This window comes from Lemur catta, chromosome 2 (assembly GCF_020740605.2).
Source record: "Lemur catta isolate mLemCat1 chromosome 2, mLemCat1.pri, whole genome shotgun sequence".
Taxonomy (NCBI): Eukaryota; Metazoa; Chordata; class Mammalia; order Primates; family Lemuridae; genus Lemur; species Lemur catta.
This window is the reverse complement of record NC_059129.1, coordinates 43,676,224-43,694,341: the sequence shown is the minus strand read 5'-3', so window position 1 is coordinate 43,694,341 and position 18,118 is coordinate 43,676,224. Positions and strand designations below refer to the sequence as shown.

The window sequence follows — 18,118 nt, the reverse complement described above, 5'->3', positions numbered from 1 at the left end:
AGGAGGATCGCTTGAGCCCAGGAGTTTGAGGTTGCTGTGAGCTAGGCTGACGCCGCCACGGCACTCACTCTAGCCCGGGCAACAAAGTAAGACTCTGTCTCAAAAAAAAATATATATATATATATAAAAGGCAAACAAAAATGTATTAATAAAAATAAAAGGATTTGTTCTATAAAATTTGGATTTAGTCAAAAGGCCTAGAAGGCCTAGAAGGACCTAGAAGGACCTAGAAGGCCACATGTGGCCATAAGGCCACAGGTTCCCTACCCCTGTCATAGAGACAGAAAATAGACTAGTGGCTTCCAGGGACTGGGGTGGGGGGCGGGCAGGGAATGGGAAGTTACTGTTTAATGGGTATACAGTTACAGTTTTACAAGATCAAAGGGTTATGGAGATGGATGGTATGATGACTGCACAACATTATTCAGTGTTATTTAATAGCACTGTACTGTACACTCGAAAATGGTTAAGATGGTAAATTTTAGGCCGGGCGCGGTGGCTCACGCCTGTAATCCTAGCACTCTGGGAGGCCGAGGCGGGTGGATCGCTCAAGGTCAGGAGTTCAAGACCAGCCTGAGCAAGAGCGAGACCCCGTCTCTACTAAAAATAGAAACAAATTATCTGGACAGCTAAAAATACATATAGAAAAAATTAGCCGGGCATGGTGGCGCATGTCTGTAGTCCCAGCTACTTGGGAGGCTGAGGCAGGAGGATTGCTTGAGCCCAGGAGTTTGAGGTTGCTGTGAGCTAGGCTGACGCCACGGCACTCACTCTAGCCCCGGCAACAGAGTGAGACTGTCTCAAAAAAAAAAAAAAAAAAAAAAAAGATGGTAAATTTTATCATGTGTGTATTACACAATAAAAAAATAATAAATTACAAAAACCATAAAAAAAAGTTTTTCTAGGCTGAATCAACCCAGGTGACATTGCCCAGACTAGGAAACCTGTGTCTTCCAGAAAATAGTGCCTGGCTTGCTGAGGGGATGGGAGGACAGAAGAGATACTAATAGGGGCTGGGAGACAGGGACAAGAACCGGGGAGCACTAAGAAGGAACTGTGGCAGAGTACCAAGCAGCAGTGACAGGTACAGGGGCTGCGAAGAGAAACCGGGAGCAGGAACAACGCGTGCGTGCTACGTGATTAAGTTCAAACACATCTTGATCCAATAACCTGTATTTACATGCAAATGGCTGGCTTATGCAAAATACCAGAGGTCTCGGAGGAGGGTTTTTGAGTCTGGGGCTTGTATAGTCATTAAAAAGGGAAGCAAAGCTGTCCCTGGGGTACTACACGTCTGCCTTTCCCCTGGGAGCTTGGCCGGTTCCAGGAGGACGAAAGCTGAACTGGCTCAGCTCGCAGAGACGGGAGAGCAGCGCCCCTACCCGGGGAGCAGCTGGGCGCCCGCGAGGACGCGCATGCCCACTCCTGCCTCCCGCCCCGCCTCCTCAGGAAGGCTAGAGCCTTAATGCGCAAGCGCCATCGGTCCGCGCAGACTCTTCCCCCAGGGGCGGGAACCAGCGGGGCCCAAAATGGCGGCGAGCCGCTACCGGCGCTTTCTTAAGCTCTGTGAGGAATGGCCAGTGGACGAGACCAAACGGGGCCGGGACTTGGGCGCTTACCTGCGGCAGCGGGTAGCACAGGCCTTTCGGGAGGGAGAGAACACCCAGGTGACCGGCGGGGAGGCGGTTGGGGTGAGGGGTGGAAACGAGGCAGGGGCGGGGCCCATGAGCGGCTCGCGGCGGGGGCCTGCGCATGCGCGCGCCTTTCCTCCCGGGCGGCACGTGCGCCTGGACCCCCTTAGCCCTCCAGGAGCTGCAGAGCACGACGCCCTTTCCTGCTGCTCACTGCTCTCACCCGGCTGCACCTTGGAATTACCGAAGAAGCTTTTTTAAAATTAAGATGCTTATTCAATCAAAATCTCTCGGGGTGAAGTCTTGGCCTCAGCGTTTTTAAAAGCTCTCTAAGTGATTCAGGTGCAAGCAGAGTAGAGACCCCCCAACACCAGTCGCAGGCTGTGACAGCCTCATGCTTTTTGCTCCCACGACACGGTACCATGACGTCGCAGTGTTGTGTGTTGACCGAGCTGATCCCCAGGAACCTCCGCAGGGCCGCCACCGAGCTTTTGCGTTTTGCCTGGGCCCCTGTAAGCCTGTGCAGCAGGTTTGGAGCTCTGGGATTCATTCATTCAAAGAGCACATGTTTATTGATCACCTACCATGTGCCAGGAACTGTGCTGGGTGCCAGAGAGACAGCAGTGAATTAGACAGGTGAGGTCCTGCCCGTATGAAGTTTTATCTTCTAGTGCAGGACACAATAAACAATTAGACATACCTAAGACAGATAGGTACTGTCATGGATATAAAATAGGGTAGCATGATAGAAGGGTACTATGAGTATAGTAGACCTTTCTGAGGAGATGGCACATGGGTAAGACCCCAGGGAAGAGGATGACCCAACACTGTACAGTGGCAGGAAAGGCACTCCAGGCACTGCAAGGCCCTGAGGCAGGAAGCAGATTGCAGTGTTAGAGAACAGAAGGAAAGCCGGAATGGCTGGAGGGTGGTGGTGAGTCAGGTGGAGTTTGCTGAGAGTTGAGGTCAGAGGAAGTCAGGAGCCAGGCACAGTAGGGTCTTAAAGCCTCTAATTAGGAGTTAGATCTTATAAGGCCAGTGAGAAGCCACCGGGGATGTTTATCAGGGACTGATGTGCCCTAATTTACTTTTTAAAAAAGATCGTTCTGCTTGTAGGTGGTGAATGGGTTAAAGGGGACAAGAATAGAAACAAGGAGGCTGGAGAGAAGCCGGCTATGGTACCCTAGGCAAGAGACAATGGTGGGTTGAATGAGGATGGCAGCACAGGAGATGGAAGTGTCTGGATTCAGGTTATGTGCAGGTCAAGTCAGCAGGACTTGCTGATACATTGGATGTGGGATAAAGGGAAAGAGAGGAACCAAGGATAGCACCTAGATTTTTTTTGGTTTTTGGTTTTTGTTTTTTTTGGCTTGAGCAACTGGGTATAAGATGGTGCCATTTACTGAGATGGGAAATAGTAGATGAGGAACAGGTTGGGTGTGGGAAGAACATCTTGAGTTTGGTGTTAGACAGGTTAAGCTTCAGATGCCAAGTGGACTGACTTCCAAGTGGAAATGTCAAGTAGGCAGTTACATATTTGAGCCTGGGCAAGAGGTCAGAGAGATGAAATGAGATACATACACACACAATCTGAAGAAATGACTTTTGTGAAACTTGGCCAAGACCTGTCAAAGCAGGAACATGTTTTTTGTTTGCAGCTTAGCCCAATACAGCCAAGGCAACCCACCTAATGGAGTAAGAGCATGCCCAGTGGCATCATTGTGACTGGACTGCTGATTGGGTGGTGGTGGCATGAAGTATCTGGCCCAAGACTTCTGGGGGGAAAGTGCAGGTTATGCTACATTCAGGGCCTTCACATCATTTATGGTGGTCTTCACTGGCCCAAAGTGCAAAAATCTTGAAAGAAAAAATTGTATCTAGCCCCAACTCTACAAACCCCGTAGACTTTCTAGGGCTCTGCTCCCTGCATATTTTTAGGGTGAGCTTCCTGAGAATCAAGATGATGCCATTTTTATCTCCCTCCAACCCAGTGTTTTTTGTTTGTTTGTTTGCTTTTTTTGAGACAGATTCTTGCTCTGCTGCCTGGGCTAGAGTGCCATGGCGTCAGCCTAGCTCACAGCAACCTCAAACTCCTGGGCTCAAGCAATCCTACTGCCTCAGCCTCCCAAGTAGCTGGGACTATAGGCATGTGCCACCATGCCTGCCTAATTTTTTTTTTCTATGTATATTTTTAGCTGTTCAGATCATTTCTCTCCATTTTTAGTAGAGACGGGGTCTTGCTCTTGCTCAGGCTGGTCTCAAACTCCTGACCTGGCGCGGTCCTCCTGCCTCGGCCTCCCAGAGTGCTAGGATCCAGCCCAGTTAATGTCTGACTGAATAGATAAATAAGTGATTGGTTATGGCTCATGAGACGAAGTTCATTTGAATATAGTTGCAGATGGGCAGAACTAGATGAAGAGAAGTAGTGAAGGGTGAGAAGGAAATAGCTCCTGAGTGGTAAGAATTGACGTAAGAGCTTACTGTGTTTGGAGAACTGCAGGAACTACAGAAGAGGGCCATAACCTGGTCCTCACCACCAGGGAGCTTACAGGTGGGCAGTCAGAGGCGACATCCTTGGGGAGGCAAGAGAGTGACATTCACCTACTGGATTGTTAGTGTAAGAGGAGCTAGCAAAGGAGGGTAGAGCTTTCTCTTTTGTCATCCTTTGTCATCACCTAGGGAAATAGTTTCTGCTCAAAGACCCACACAGGTTTGAGTCATAGCTGTAAATTCAAGTCATGGCTTGGTTGATGGTTCCACAGCAGCTGATGAATGCCTTCCTGGTAGAGTGAACCAGTGCATCATGATGGCAGCAGGCATATTACTCAGGACCACTGTTGTGGTACCTCATGCTAATGTCACCAGAGGATGCACCTGAGCTTAATAAATCTTAGTGATAATTTCTGGAGGGAGCAACCCCTTGCTGGAATTGAGAACAGTATTGTGAGTCACTCCCACTGACAGCCCCAGATCATTTATAAAGAGCTTGAGAAAGAGAGGTGGTTTTGGTAGACTCTTCATTAAACTGGCAGCAGGAGGTGGGGATTAGACCCGGTTGGCTGATTGGTGTGGAGCTCCCGCTTGATTATGCCAGTTGCTAGCTCTGCTCACGCATTCTTTTTATTCCTGTAGAGGAGAGAGGTGGGCAGTCCTCAGGCCTTTTGGCTTCCTGTGTCCTAATGATAACCCTCAAAGGTGCACATCACACCTCTGCACGCGTGACCTCATTTAATTTAATCCCTAGTGCAGCTGAGTGGTGGCCATTACTAGTCCCATTTTACAGACAAGGAGACAACTTACGGTGGGGGCAGGGGGTTCCCTCTGGTGGTAAAAGCCAGGTAAACAGACGCAGCCTGCTGATCCCGGTGTGACATTGTCTCCTCAGTGCCTGGCCTTTCCTCAGCTGCTGTTCTTCCCAAGGTATGTCTTGTTAGAACAATCTCTTGTTCTGTGAACATCAAGCCACTCCCTTCACCTTGTTCCCCACTCAAACCTTTTTGGGCCATAGAGAGTTTGGGCAATGAATTAAACACCTCCCTGTGTTTGCCCACCTGCTTTTTCTTGCTCCAGCCACTGCCTCCCCAATGCATATGGGAAGAAAGACGTTCCTCAGTGGGGCCCCCGTGCAGAACAGCCAGGTTCACTAGAAGGCAAATTAATAATTCACACTCAAAACTAGAGTACAAGCACCGCTGCCTCTGTTTATTCCACTTCAAATTGCCCATTGGGGAGTCTCGTCCACCCTAAACCCACCCAGAGGGAGGTGATGGTGGGAAGCAGGAACACATGTAACACCTCTTACACCCTATATCCTATTGTGCAGTTTTTAAAAGTCAATGTTGATGGGTTTTGCCCCCTTTGAATACAGTTTCTTTAAGAACACATGTTCCTGGAGCCCTGAGAGCTTAATAAAAGAATCACAACATGAGAGAAGGTGGCAAAACAACTGTAATTGTTGACTTAACTATAGAGAAAGAAGCAAATCTTTCTAATGAGTTCATTAGGTGCACAAGCAGCTTCCTAAAAGATCTCTGACTGCACACCAGCACCCACTTATCTAGCACAGGGCGCAGCCCTGAGGGACCGCCTGGAAATGCTGCCCAGGAAGGGGCTCACCCACCAGCGAGCTCTTATGATTGTATTGTAGCCAGGTTTAAATAACATTGGCCCAGTTTGAAGGAAGTTAACTGTTGTTTTGGGTTTCTGGTAATGTAAATGATTTTTCCACCTTCTCAAAGGAGAATTCAGAGGTTTTATATAATTCTGTTTTATGGGTCACCCAGTTGAGGCGTGGTCTTTGGCATTCCTTGGCGTGGCAGGGAGCCAGCTTCCCAGCTGCCTGTAACATGCTGGCCATGGCGAAGCCCTCTCAGCATTGCTCACTGCCATACGTGGGCCCCTTGAAGTCACATTTTTAAGCAGTAGGTTAAGAACAGATTATGCTATTCTTAGATATAATATTGAGCCCACTGCAAAACAGGAGTTGTGAGGAGAATCATATCTAAGGGGGAGTCCAAACATCTCCATATTTTTTTCTCTCCCAATTCTGAATGGAGCTAGCATGAGTTAAGGTAACGTCCAGACCAAGGGGTGGCATTTGTCTGGGCATGTTTAAAGATGCAGGGGCTCCTCCTAAAAGGATAGCTACTTCCAGTGGGATACTACTTTATTCAAAGATCTTTGAGGTCTGCCCATTGCCTCCTGGGTAAGTGGCAGGGAACTCTGTGAGACCTTCAGTGCTCTCTGGTCTTTGGTCCAGCCTATGGTTCCAACCTTGCCTCTTACCACCTCCACCCAGCACGAGCCGCAGGCTCAGCAAGGGTGTCTTCTCACTGCCTCCCACATTGGCCATAAAGAAGTGGTTCTGAACCTCTGAGACTCTAGTGCACTGTGGACCACTGCCCCCTGCCCACCCAAACCCAAATACAGAGTTTGCCAAGAATTTGGTGGCTTCCCAGGCCCTTGAAGCCCTCCCTGCCTGAAACACCCTTGTCCTGTGCCTTTTCATGCCTATGCTCCCTGCCACTACTCTGATCCCCGTTACACTCGTGCCCAGGTTGACGCTCCTCAGAGTTGGGGACTCTGCCTTCACTCACCCTGTGCACTGTCATTACAGTGAAACTCAACCCTTCCCCGACACACCTGCCTATCAGCTCAGCCTGCGCCCAGCTCCCACCTGGGACCTGCAGCGGTGGGGTTCCACAACCTGGCGCTCGGTTACACACTGCCTCAGGGTGCAGGTGATTTTTAATGCAAGTGGATCGCGTCTCCTCAGCTTGGCCAGCTTCTCCAGTGCCAGGCGGGGTCTCCTTCTTTATGTCCCCCCACAGTCCCCCAGCAGAGCACTTTCTACATAGTAGGTGCTCAAGAAATAGATTTTCAATTGAATTGAAGGGAATAGGCTCCCATAATGGAATGAACTCATTTCAGAAGTTCATTACCAAGTCATGAAAACCTTTTTTCATAGATCCTCCTGGACCGAATCCAGCTCTACCTTAATTAGCAAAGCAATTTTCAACACCCTTTCCCAAAAGTGCTTATGCGTCCCTTTGTGTGACTAGAATAGGGACTGCTGTACCAATTGCTGTCACCACCCAAAATTCAATTTTGAAAATCGAAATCAGTGCCTGCGGCACTGATGTAGATTTGTATGTATAAAAGTTTAATATGGTAAAGAGAAATTTACTGACGACTGAGCAGGGGAAATGCAAAAGGAGCAAAAATAGAGCTATAAAGGACACTTTGTCAGTTGAACATCTATTTTATTCACATTTAGGGAGCAGTGCTGAATTTTTTATAATGTCCCTACTGCTGCCTTTTTCAAACCCAGCACTGCTATTAGTCCTAAAATGTCCGTAATCTCATTAGGTGTGAATGCAAAGTCAGGTAATTTAAAGCTTGTATTAAGAATATTTCTCAAAATGCACAATTCATTTCATGAGAAAAACTATATATTTCAAAATTAAGGAATGTGTGTGCTAAAGTCTGAATAAAGTATGAGATGTAGGTGTGTGGCGAGCTAGGCTTCTGGAATTAGATATCTTCATTGATATCCTTTTAAGTAGTAAGCAAGACTATTTTAATGGCTGAGCTTGGATTGGGTGTGACTGGGAGCTCAAATTGCCCTAGGCTCCTCTCTCCTTAGGCAGTAAGAACTTGGCTAGAAATTGGCACATCTCCAACTCCCATCACCTCCACTGAGCTACTTTCACAGCCTCATTTTAACACTTTCCAACCTCAAACAGGAAATTGGATGGCAAGTCCGTTTTTAGATCTCGTGTTTAGTTCCTTCTCAGATTATGATCGAGCTCCCAGGACTATGTAAATTATCTAGAGACTGTCTCTTTAACACTGAGGGAAGTTTAAGAGGTGAGGGAGCTTGGAGGGTCACTTCGTGCTTTGCACTCAGACCTTGTACAGTTTGCTGTCACAGGAGCAATGCTCTGCAAGAGTGGCCCCTGTCCTGCGTCCTTCCTGGCCGCACTGCTGCCTGTCAGAGATGGAAAAAGACAGGGGAAGGATGACACCTCTTCACTCCCTTGAGGGTGTGTAGGAGGTGACCGAGCAGCTCTCAGGTGGTGGAGAAGCAGGAGGGGAACTGCGGTTGGCTGAGTTTCTTCCCTTGAGGGTCTCGTTGAAATGTCGGTTTGATCAGGAAGCAATGGTGGGAGCCCAGGAGAGAGGCTCTGGGAGGAAGGCAAGTCTGTGTGTGAACTTTCCGAGGAGCTTTGGTTGAGAAGGTAGTGGGACGGTGGTAGGAGGGGAAGGTCCAGATGAGCGCCATCAGGTGAAGCCTGGGCGCGGTAGACAGCTGTTCACTTAGCGACCTGGCCGTGGACCATGGAGTGCTCAGTGACCGCTGAGAGCCTTTAGGATCAGGTCTGGAGTGAAGCCTTGATATCTCCCATGCATCTTCACTTCCACCTCTAGCGCCACACTCTGGCAGCACACAGCAGCCACGCTGGCTGACCCACTGCCATTCCCTGGGCGCTGGCATCAGCTGGTCCTGTGCTTGGAACACCCCCACTTCCTTCTTGGTTATGTGCGCTCGTCCTCCGTGGGTCATTCTCCAGCACTTCCTGCCTGGATCCCGGCAGTGCCGGTGCCTCCTCCATGGGCCCACGTACCCAGTGCACACCGTTTCATATCAGAGTTGTCTTGAACTGCTTTGTCATTTCCCCTTTAGGGCCCTGTGTTTACTAAAACTATTTGCTACTAATAACCTCAACAAAACTAATGGTTCACATTTATCAGTGTTCCAGGCTCAGAATTCAGAGCAGCCCAGGCATTACCTCATCTATCCTCACAGCACCCTCGGAAGTGGGGGCTATTATTATCTTTTCTTTTAAAAGAAAGGTTAAGTTGGCCAGTGTGCTTCAAAAATGTCAATGCATGAAAGACAAAGGCCGAGGAACTGTCCCAGATTAAAGGAAACTAAAGACACATGACAGTGGAATGCAGTAGGGGATCCTTTCTTCCTGTGGATTATTACTGAGACAATTGACAGAACTGGAGTGCAGACACTGGATTAGATAATAGTGTTGTATCAACATTGAGGTGGCCTGAATTTGATCACTGAACTGTGGTTATATAAGAGAATGTCCTCCTTCTTAGGAAATATTATGGAGTGAAGGGATGTCATGATCCTCCTTACTCAAATGGATCAGAAGGAAAATATGTACATACAGATACAGAGAATGATAAAGAAAATGTGGCAATTTTTTAAAAGTGTTCTTGGTTGAAGATTGAGTGGTTTGCCCAACATCCCATAGCTGGTGAGTGATGGTGCCAGGATTCAACCCAGGCATTTTGACTCCACTGCTCCTGCAGCCTTGGAGACACGGATTCACCTGGGTGTCGCCTGCTCACGCATGAGCCAAGCACACTGCAGGCTCTCAATGAATGCCTGTTAAGTTTGTAAGTGAGCAAGGCTGCACAGGTATGATGAGAGCAAGCAAAAGATGAAATACACAATTATTTTTTGATAATCTAAGTAGTAATCTTGTGCACAAAAAACTGTGCCAGTGTTATTCTCTTTTTCCTTCTGTGCCTTGTACCTTCTGTTCTTCTGTCTTCTATGTTAGGTCTTGGTTGTATTGTCCTGGTGAAGAAATAATGTTCCAAATGCGTTAGTCCAGAGCATGTGTGCAGAATTCTGTTCCGCTGGACCAGAGCTGGCTGGCAGAGAGGCACGAGCCTCACACTTGTCTATTCAGTCTGTCCACTCTGACAATGCCTTTTTATTCAGCAATGAAAACTGGCCACCTTCTCAGCCCATAATCCTTCTCTTCCGATGTGGCTACCCAGGCATGCTCATGATGAGTAGCCTGAACGCGGGAATGGATCAGGTAGAACTAAGGATGGATCCTCTTTATTGTTTGCTGTAAAATGGGGACCTCATTTGACACACACGGAGGCAGAAGTGGAGCTGCTTATTAAAATGCTTTACAACTGATTTATTTATGCTCTGCCTTCGAGAAAGGATTTAAGTTAGAAAAAATCCAACATTTGAATTCTGGGAAAAAACATAAAATAGAAAGTTTTATTCTACGGAGCTCTTCAGAATTCTTGGCAGAAAAGTGTAAAGAATTATAGATAAATAATAGCATGGGCAGAGGGAAGGGAAAATGGAAAAGAGGTGCGAAAGGGGGGAAACCCACTTCTCATCTGTGCGTTGCCTGTCTTCCCGGGAATCTCCCGCAGGGGCACCTCTGTCTGGGGCACCCAGAGGATTGGTTGATTTTCCCTCCTCTCACAGGGCCTCAGGGTTCTGGGCCTTCTCCTTTCTAGCAGGATCTAACTGGGGTCCCCATCTAGGTCCTCTGGTTCTCCTCAGTTAACCTCTCTGATCTCCAACACTGCCTTCTTTGTGTTTCTTTCCTTAGATAATACAATTTGAGCAGCTCTCCACTCAACACAGATGGAAACTCAGATAATTTTTTTTTTGCCTTTCATAAAAGAATCTTTATTTAGTGCATAAGGGCATATCATATTGAAGGTTTAAGTCAAAAAGCTTGCTCTTTTTCTCCCACCCAGGCCCGTTTACCTTTATGTTCGGGCCCTCAGCCAGACTGGTCTGGCCGAAAGTACCCCCTAGCATTCCTGCCTCCTCTGCTCAGGCCATCCCCCCCACCAGCAAGGCCCCACCCTTCTCCCATCTGCTCCCCAACTCCCGTGCATCCTTCGGAGCCCAGCATAGTCTCACTTGCGTCATGCACTGACCACTTGAGCGTGTGGGGACGCCACGTCTGCATCCTCATAGCCCACACTGCCCAGTGCTCTCTTTGTTAGGCACACCCTGCCAATCCTGCATTTCTAGTGTGGCATCTCTCACTACAGCTGGCATTGCAGGTCGCGAGTCATAGATGCTCAACAAATGTTTGTTTGCTGGATGGTTGATCGGGTTTTTCTGCAGGTTGGGGAAGGTGATGAGGTGGAGCCATTCTTCCAAAAAGGTGGTTTCTAATAGCAGAGGTGTAGGCCAGGTGTGCTTCCCAGTGCTAGCTGCAGGCCTGCTTCGTGTGAATGCATTATTAAGTGTGTCCTTCCTCAAGGTACAGACACAGTATGGGAGGCAGTACGCTCACTTCCTTGGGGCTTCTTTGTTTTTCAGATTGCAGAGCCTGAAGCCTGTGATCAAATGTATGAGAGCTTAGCGAGACTCCATTCAAACTACTACAAACACAAGGTGAGTGGGCCACAGTCTTTTATATTCCCAGCCCTCTGACAGGACGACCAATAAGAATGAGTGAAAATCTGATTATATTAATACATTGTTTGTAAAGAGGTGTGGGTATGCTACTTTCAAATGGAACCAGTAATTGCAACCAAATCAATAAAAGTGCCTGGTAGAGGCTTTTGGGTCTAAAGAAAAGCTATTTAGAATTATGAATAAAAGCCATATATTTGATATGGCAGTGTATGCTTCTGGGAGTATCTTGACAAGCTTTGGCTCTTACACGTATTTTCTCATCCACTTTGATGGAACCGATATGTCCCCACACTCTGGTGGTAAAGATGGGATGATTGGGAAGGTCCTGTCCTTTTCCAAAGCTGGGCCCTGACATGGTTACTGTCAAATTCCACGTAGTGTGGTTTTTCCCAGGCTTGAAAAATATGTTCAATAACTCCACAAATTGGAAAAGCCCACAGAAGGGATTTCTTCTAAATCCTCCCTGCTGAAAGTGTGGTCCGAGAGCAGCAGCACGGCCATCACCTGGGAGCCGGTTAGAAATGCAGGCTCGTGGGCCGCACCCAGACCTGAAATCAGAGCCTTCGTTTTCCAGAGAGGATTCCTGTGTGCAGTAAAGTTGGACCGACTCCTCCAGGCGGTACCAGTTCTTGCAATGCCGAGTCTTGACCTCAAGGTGGCGCTGCTCTTCTGGCCAGGCCTCCTGGCCTCTCGATGCCCAGGGCCCGGGTGAGCTGTGGTTAGAGAGCAAGGCTGCAGAGCTAATCTTTTCTCCCCTCCCTCTCTCTTCCCTTCTGCCACTGTGACCAGTACCCTCGCCCCAGAGACACCACCTTCAGTGGCCTGTCCGTGGAAGAGTACAAGCTGATCCTGTCCACAGGTATTGAAAGCACAGCTGCCTTTTCTGGTTGGTTTGCAAAGATGCTTTGAGTTTGAGCAGCCAAGGGAAATCGTCTAATAAGACAGCTTTGCCTGATGGAAAGTCTCATGGAATAGCCCAGAGGAAATTCTGAAGCTACAGGGCTCGTGCCTTTTGGCCATAGAATGTGGAGAAGGTCAAAGGCATTATTTTAAAAAGAAAATCTATCTTTAGTGCTTTTAAATTCAAGGCTGGGCAGCAGGGAATAGGGGAATACATATTTGCCAAATGGAAGTAGTTGAAATCAGGATGGAAGGAAAATAATTTTATTTTTATGGTCCTGAGGGGGCTTTATAAACAATGAGGATTTTAATTAAAACAAAAAGCCATTCAATAAACGTGTATGGGGATATCCGCCTAAGAGTTATCTGACCCAGGGGACGTGGTCTGTGGGTTAGATATGAGTTTAACAAGGTGTGTTTTAGAGCCATTGATAGACCCTGATTAACAAGAAAGGAAACACCCTGCCAGCCCATCCCCTCGGTACTTCCCTGTCTCCATTGTTACCGAAGGGAGCGGGGAAGCCACGGTTGAGGGAGGCAGGTACTGGAAAACTACTATTTTTATTGCCAAGGATATTGTATACAAAAATAGGCTAACCTTTTCTGACAGGGCACAGCCCTGAAACATTTGCCTTCTGGTACTTCGGAAATTTCTCCTTCCTTTTCTTCTGGCAGCCTTTAGCAACTAAGTTTTAAGGATTTGGCCTTCTAGAAAACGCTTACCTTCTGAGCAGATTAAAACCTGGTAGCATTACTTGCTGTTGTGTGTTGACTCTGACTCTATTTTTATTATAGTACTCTCTGGAAAACTGGCATGAAGATATTTTGGCTAGATGCACTTTATTGACAATTTATTTTTTTTTAATTTAGAAAATATTTTTAAGCAGCATGTCCCTGTAACCAGGCAATCTTTTCTTTTCTTTTCTTTTTTGTTTTTTAATTATTTGCTCCCTCCCTCAGGGCAAATCTTTCTTTAATGTATGAATTTACTCCCATGTCCCTGGTCCATGTGATACCAGCATAGATGCACCATGTCATTGTGAAGGCCCTGGAGAGTCTGAGCAAAGTTTGAATTTGAAATTAGAATGGGAGTAAGTTCCAGAGGCCCTGCCTCTGCCCTCTCCTTTTTCACCCTCAAGGAAGCCTCTGTGAGGAGGAGACAAGCAGCAACGAAGGATGGAGGTGCAGGAGTCTCTTGTTCTGGCTGTGAGTTCAGTTCCAAGAAATTTGCTGATCATTTGTTTTCAGAGCAAGCCTCATATTTTTGTTACAACCTTGTGGAGTAAACTTACCAAATCTTTGCTCTGACGGGGCAAGAAAAGACCTGCAGCACCTTGCAATGAGAGGCTGTGGGGGCCTGACAGGTCTGAGTTGCGGCCATGGTTGGGGTCCGTGTGCGTCTACCTGGGGCTGGAGTCGTGGGAGGCGCTAAAGGAGGCCCCATGGCTTATGGGTGGACAGGGATACCTTAGTGTCACACTTTGTGCTCCATGTGGCAGCCTGGACTTCAGGAAACGTCCCAGGTCAGGATGCTGGGCTTGTGGCTGAAATACAGCGCGTGTCCTAATTTAGGCAAGAGCCCACTAACAATTGTCAATAATACGATATCTTTTTTGTTCAGAAAAGCTATTCTTTTTCTCCAGAAGTTTTATTAACAGATGAAAATTCAGTCTATGAAAGCTAAACAATATTATGAGAATATCTAAATTTAAAATACGAGTAAGGTTAGATATCATGGAACTTTAGCCCTGGAAAGACTTTAGACCAATGGTTCTCTACTGGGGCGATTTGGCCCCCCAGGGGACATGTGGCAATGTCTGGAGACATTTTTAGTTGTCACAACTGGTTGGAGGGACTAGAGATGCTACTGGCATCTAAGTGTGTAGAGGCCAAGGTGCTGCTAAACATCCTACAGTGATGCACCAGTCAACCCCCAACAAAAGATGATCTGGCTCAACGTGTCGATAGTGCCAAGGCCGAGGAGCGCTGTGTGTAGGGGTATGTTCTTAAACAAGGGTCCTGCCAGCTAGTACTCACCCTCTTGCATTCAGAGTGGTGAAGATGGCTACCTTTTCATGCCCGATACGCCACAGTTCAAATCCCAGCTCCACCACTTCATAGCTGTGCAACCTGAGCAAGTTACTTAACCTCCCTCTGCTTCAGTTTCCACATCTGAAAATTGGAGTTAGGGAAGTCCGTTTGGAGCAGGCCAGGTTTTTCAATGAAGCATATGGGCCTGTGGGCTGCACAGCAGACACTGCAGGGCCATCTCTGTGCCCTCGTGTGGAGCAGGGCAGCAGGCAGCACACCTCTGATAGATGCCAAGGGTCAGTGAGGGCAGGAGACTGCTGTGAGGGTGCAGTGTGCGGGGCATGGGGCCTGGCATGCAGTGCTCAGTCACCATACATGGTCATTGCTGTCACCCTGTTAGATCTGCTTTTCAGAAGTTGGGTCTGCACTTCCGTTTTTCAGGAACACTGAAAGGCAAGGCATGCTTGTGTCGGGAAAGCCCTGTGGGGCCAATCTACACTATCAAGGTTTACTTTATTTTATTTTTTTTAAGGCTGGTCAAGTGAAGCAGTGGGCGTGGAGAAGGAACAAGGAATCTGTAACGGGTTGTGATCAATTAGTTGTGAACACCACTGCACTCAGACCAACCGTCAAGTTTTAGACTTGCGTTTCTCTCTCTCTTTGGTTCCCCTTTTACAGACACCCTGGAAGAGTTTAAGGAGATGAATAAAGGCATGTGGAAGAAACTGCAGGAGAAGTTTGCCCCCAAGGATCCTGAGGAGAAGCATAAGGCCTGGGCTCGGTCCTTATCTCGCCCACGTACCTAAGTGTGGAGTCTCGTCTCGCATGTTGCCATCGTCAATAAAACTGCCCCGATTTCCCCCTGACCTCATGGTTTGGGAATCTCATCTAGCCTTCACAAAAAGGAAGCCCTTGTTGCTCTAAAGAAAGTTTCAGCCCAAGAAGAGATGCTGTTTGAGATGTCTGCCGTGACCATTGGTCAGGGTAGGGAAGTCTCCTGGGGAGAGGAAACGCAGGTTTCCCTCTGGGCCCAACGAGGGAGGGGAACAGGACCTCTGCCCAAGGTGCTTCCTGCAGCCACAGGAGCCCCACCTCTCCAGGGGTCTGGCTGGCTCCTGGCAAGATTCTCAGGCTCCCTTTTGTTGTAGGAGCTCTTGGGAGGACGCCAGAAATAGCAGTAAATATCTAAAGGGGCATCCTGTTGCAGACAGAAAGCAGCAGGGAGGTGACGAGGCTGAGAGCTGCAAAAAACCTGCTTGGCACTTGTCCTCACTGACTCAGAGGATGGAGCTCAGGCCTCTGCCCATGACCTTGCAAAAAACCTGTGTGCTAAGTTGGCTTAAGGGACAGCGAAGCTCTAGACAGGCCTCAGGCAGGCAGGGCCTCAGGTTGCACTGTGGGCAGGTTCTGTGGGAGGCCACAGGACAGGCCTTGCTGGCTGGGGACACACACAGGGTCACCTTATTATTCCATTGAACCTTGGCTCTTACCAGTAGATGTTCACTTCCTTCCTTGATCCTCCTTCTGTTAAGAATACTGCTGGGAGAAGGGATAAATCTGGGGCCCACAGCACCCACTTGTACAAAGTGGAAGTGAGTTCTTAACTCCTTATTTGTACCTAGATTCCTCAGCATATTCTGAAATGCGTAAAATAAATACAGTAGGCTTACAGTGGAAACCCACTATACTGAAATGCAGTTCTGCCCAGAGCCCCTGGCTGAGCAGCGCTGTGACACAGGATGTTACTCAGAACAGCTCTGGAGAGGCCAGGCTGGCGGGCAAGGGCTCACGTTGCTGTCCCCTGCCAGTGTGCCCTGTTCATTAATCCCCACAGCCCCGGGGGCAGTACAGGAACCACATCCCTTTTTAATGGACTAGATTTTTATTAATTTATTTAAGGCAATTAACGTATTAGTTCTCAGGCCAAAGAATCTGTAAAACATTACACCAAAAGGAGAAAAACAGCAGTCAAAAAACAGCCACTCTAACACAGCTCAGCCCTGTCACGTGGGCGTGCAGCTCTTCCCCAGGAAGCCTGGGAAGAGGCAGGTCCCAGGAGCAAGGCTGTCCCTCCTTGAGTCATCAGGCCGCCTGAAGCGGTGGCATGGACGTGGACAGTGGGGTCTGCGTACTGTCCACAGCAGATCTGAGGCACAGAGGGAGCTGTGCAGCCGTGGGCAGGGCTGAGCACAGCGCCCATGGAATAAGTTAAATAACAAAGCCCTAAAATCACTAGTAACGGCATCACTGCCGCCTCCCCTAGCGGCAGGCAGCAGCCCGATGTAGTGCTTGGAGATAAAGAGATGAGCCCACTCCTAACTACCCACAAGGAGGGCTACACAGGGATGTCAGTTACTGCTTTGAGGGACAAAGGTCTCCAGGACTTTTCTTCCTCTAAGGCATTAAGGTAAAGTGAGTCCCACTGAACTTTCTTGAGTCTTTCTGCAAGGTCTCTAGGCAGGACTGTCAGCCCTGAGGCTCCCCCTCCATGCTGGACAGAGGCTGGGTTGGTGTGGGGGTGCCTGGCAGACTGGCCAGGCCACCCAACCCAGAGAAGGCACGGTATTGTTCCCAGTCACGGTCTCCAGTGAGGGGCACCCCGCCGGGGCCTTCAGCGGCTGTCCTCAGCGGCTCATGCAGTTCTGGACGTCCACAAAGCCCAGGCGCTGCCTGCGTTTCCGCTGCTCCGTCATCTAGGGTTAAACAGACACCAAGAGGTCTGGTGTGGGTGTCCAGCACCCTTCTTTCTGTGGATGCTGCGGAAGGGCTGGTGCCTACCCTCCCCTGGGGGACCCAGCTGCTGTGTGGCACTGGCAGCAGGCCAGGGGCCCTCGGGGTGCTGCAAAGATGTCGGCTCCAAACCCTCATTCTCAATCAGCATGTCACACACCCCTGATTTGGTGCAGCTGGGAAACCGCCCCACCTAACAAGCGCTGCCTAATCCTCATGTAATCGCTGCCAATGCAGGGGAGGATGCTCCGGACGAGAAGGGAGCTTGAGAAGCAGAGGGTGCCTTAAACTCCCCCATCTCCAGTGAACCCCTCACAGGGACTCCCTGCAGCTGCAGGAGGACGGGGACAGGAGACAGGGAGGGCCCTGTGCCCCTCACCGAGGTTCCACTTGGCCTGGTCTTTCAGGAGCACGGAGCAGGGATTGCTCACCCCAGTCTGGCTCGCCACGGAGGGGAGAGTGTTTGGAACCTGCCTTCACACCCCAGGCCAGAAGGGAGGCCCACAGGGAAGACGGGGCTGGGGGAGCACCCTGTGCCCCCTCACCCACATGGCAGGCTGAGGCTGCCCTCGGGGAGCCCCAAGGTGGGGAGGATAGGGCTGCACACCTGCTCCTTGAGCTCGTTGAGCTGGGCCGTGAGGTGGGACACCAGCTTCATGGTGGAGTTGAGCTTGTCCTGGAGAATCCGGATCTCGTTCTGCTCCCCCTCGCCCTCGTTGCTCACGAGGGACATGGCCCGCATCCGGGGGAACCAGTCCAGGTTCTTGTTCTGAAAAACATCACCAGTGGAGTGAGCAGGCTTGGGCCAGGGCTAGGAAGGCCTCTAGAAAAACAGTAATGTGTGTGGAGGCTTCTGCCACACCCTTGACAAAGTTACTCGCCAGGGATGTGTCATGGGAAAGTCTGAATTGACCTGGGTCCTCCCCAGGGCCAGAGTGAGCTGGCAGTGAACCCTCTGCCACTGTGACGGGCTGACTTCCGTTAGATGGCCTTGTCGGCTGAGTTTGATCCTTCAGTGGTGTCAGCACCATCTGTTTACTCTCAGCACCCAGACCCTGAATCTCCTTCCTTCCTTCCTTCCTTCCTCCCGCCCAAAAACGCCCCACGCCTGGGG

General features: G+C 49.2%; 2 protein-coding genes across 2 annotated transcripts in view; one reads left to right on the top strand and one right to left on the bottom strand.

Moving 5' to 3' along the window:
* Window positions 1–1,472: 1,472 nt before the first annotated feature.
* On the top strand, window positions 1,473–15,140 carry LOC123632822 (ubiquinol-cytochrome-c reductase complex assembly factor 2). The gene is made up of 4 exons (XM_045543507.1): window positions 1,473–1,667; window positions 11,245–11,319; window positions 12,133–12,202; window positions 14,953–15,140. Exons 1-4 carry the CDS (start codon window positions 1,530–1,532, stop codon window positions 15,078–15,080), a joined length of 411 nt encoding a protein of 136 aa, XP_045399463.1. The 5' UTR covers window positions 1,473–1,529; the 3' UTR covers window positions 15,081–15,140.
* A 997-nt stretch (window positions 15,141–16,137) lies between these two features.
* Window positions 16,138–18,118, bottom strand: part of ITPR3 (inositol 1,4,5-trisphosphate receptor type 3) — a 63,030-nt gene continuing 61,049 nt past the window's right edge. The window contains exons 57-58 of the mRNA XM_045543506.1: window positions 17,612–17,773; window positions 16,138–16,967 (exon numbers count right to left, since the gene is read on the bottom strand). Of these exons, the coding sequence (XP_045399462.1) occupies window positions 16,899–16,967; window positions 17,612–17,773 (231 nt within the window). The 3' untranslated portion in view covers window positions 16,138–16,898. The remainder of the gene's footprint in view (window positions 16,968–17,611; window positions 17,774–18,118) is intronic.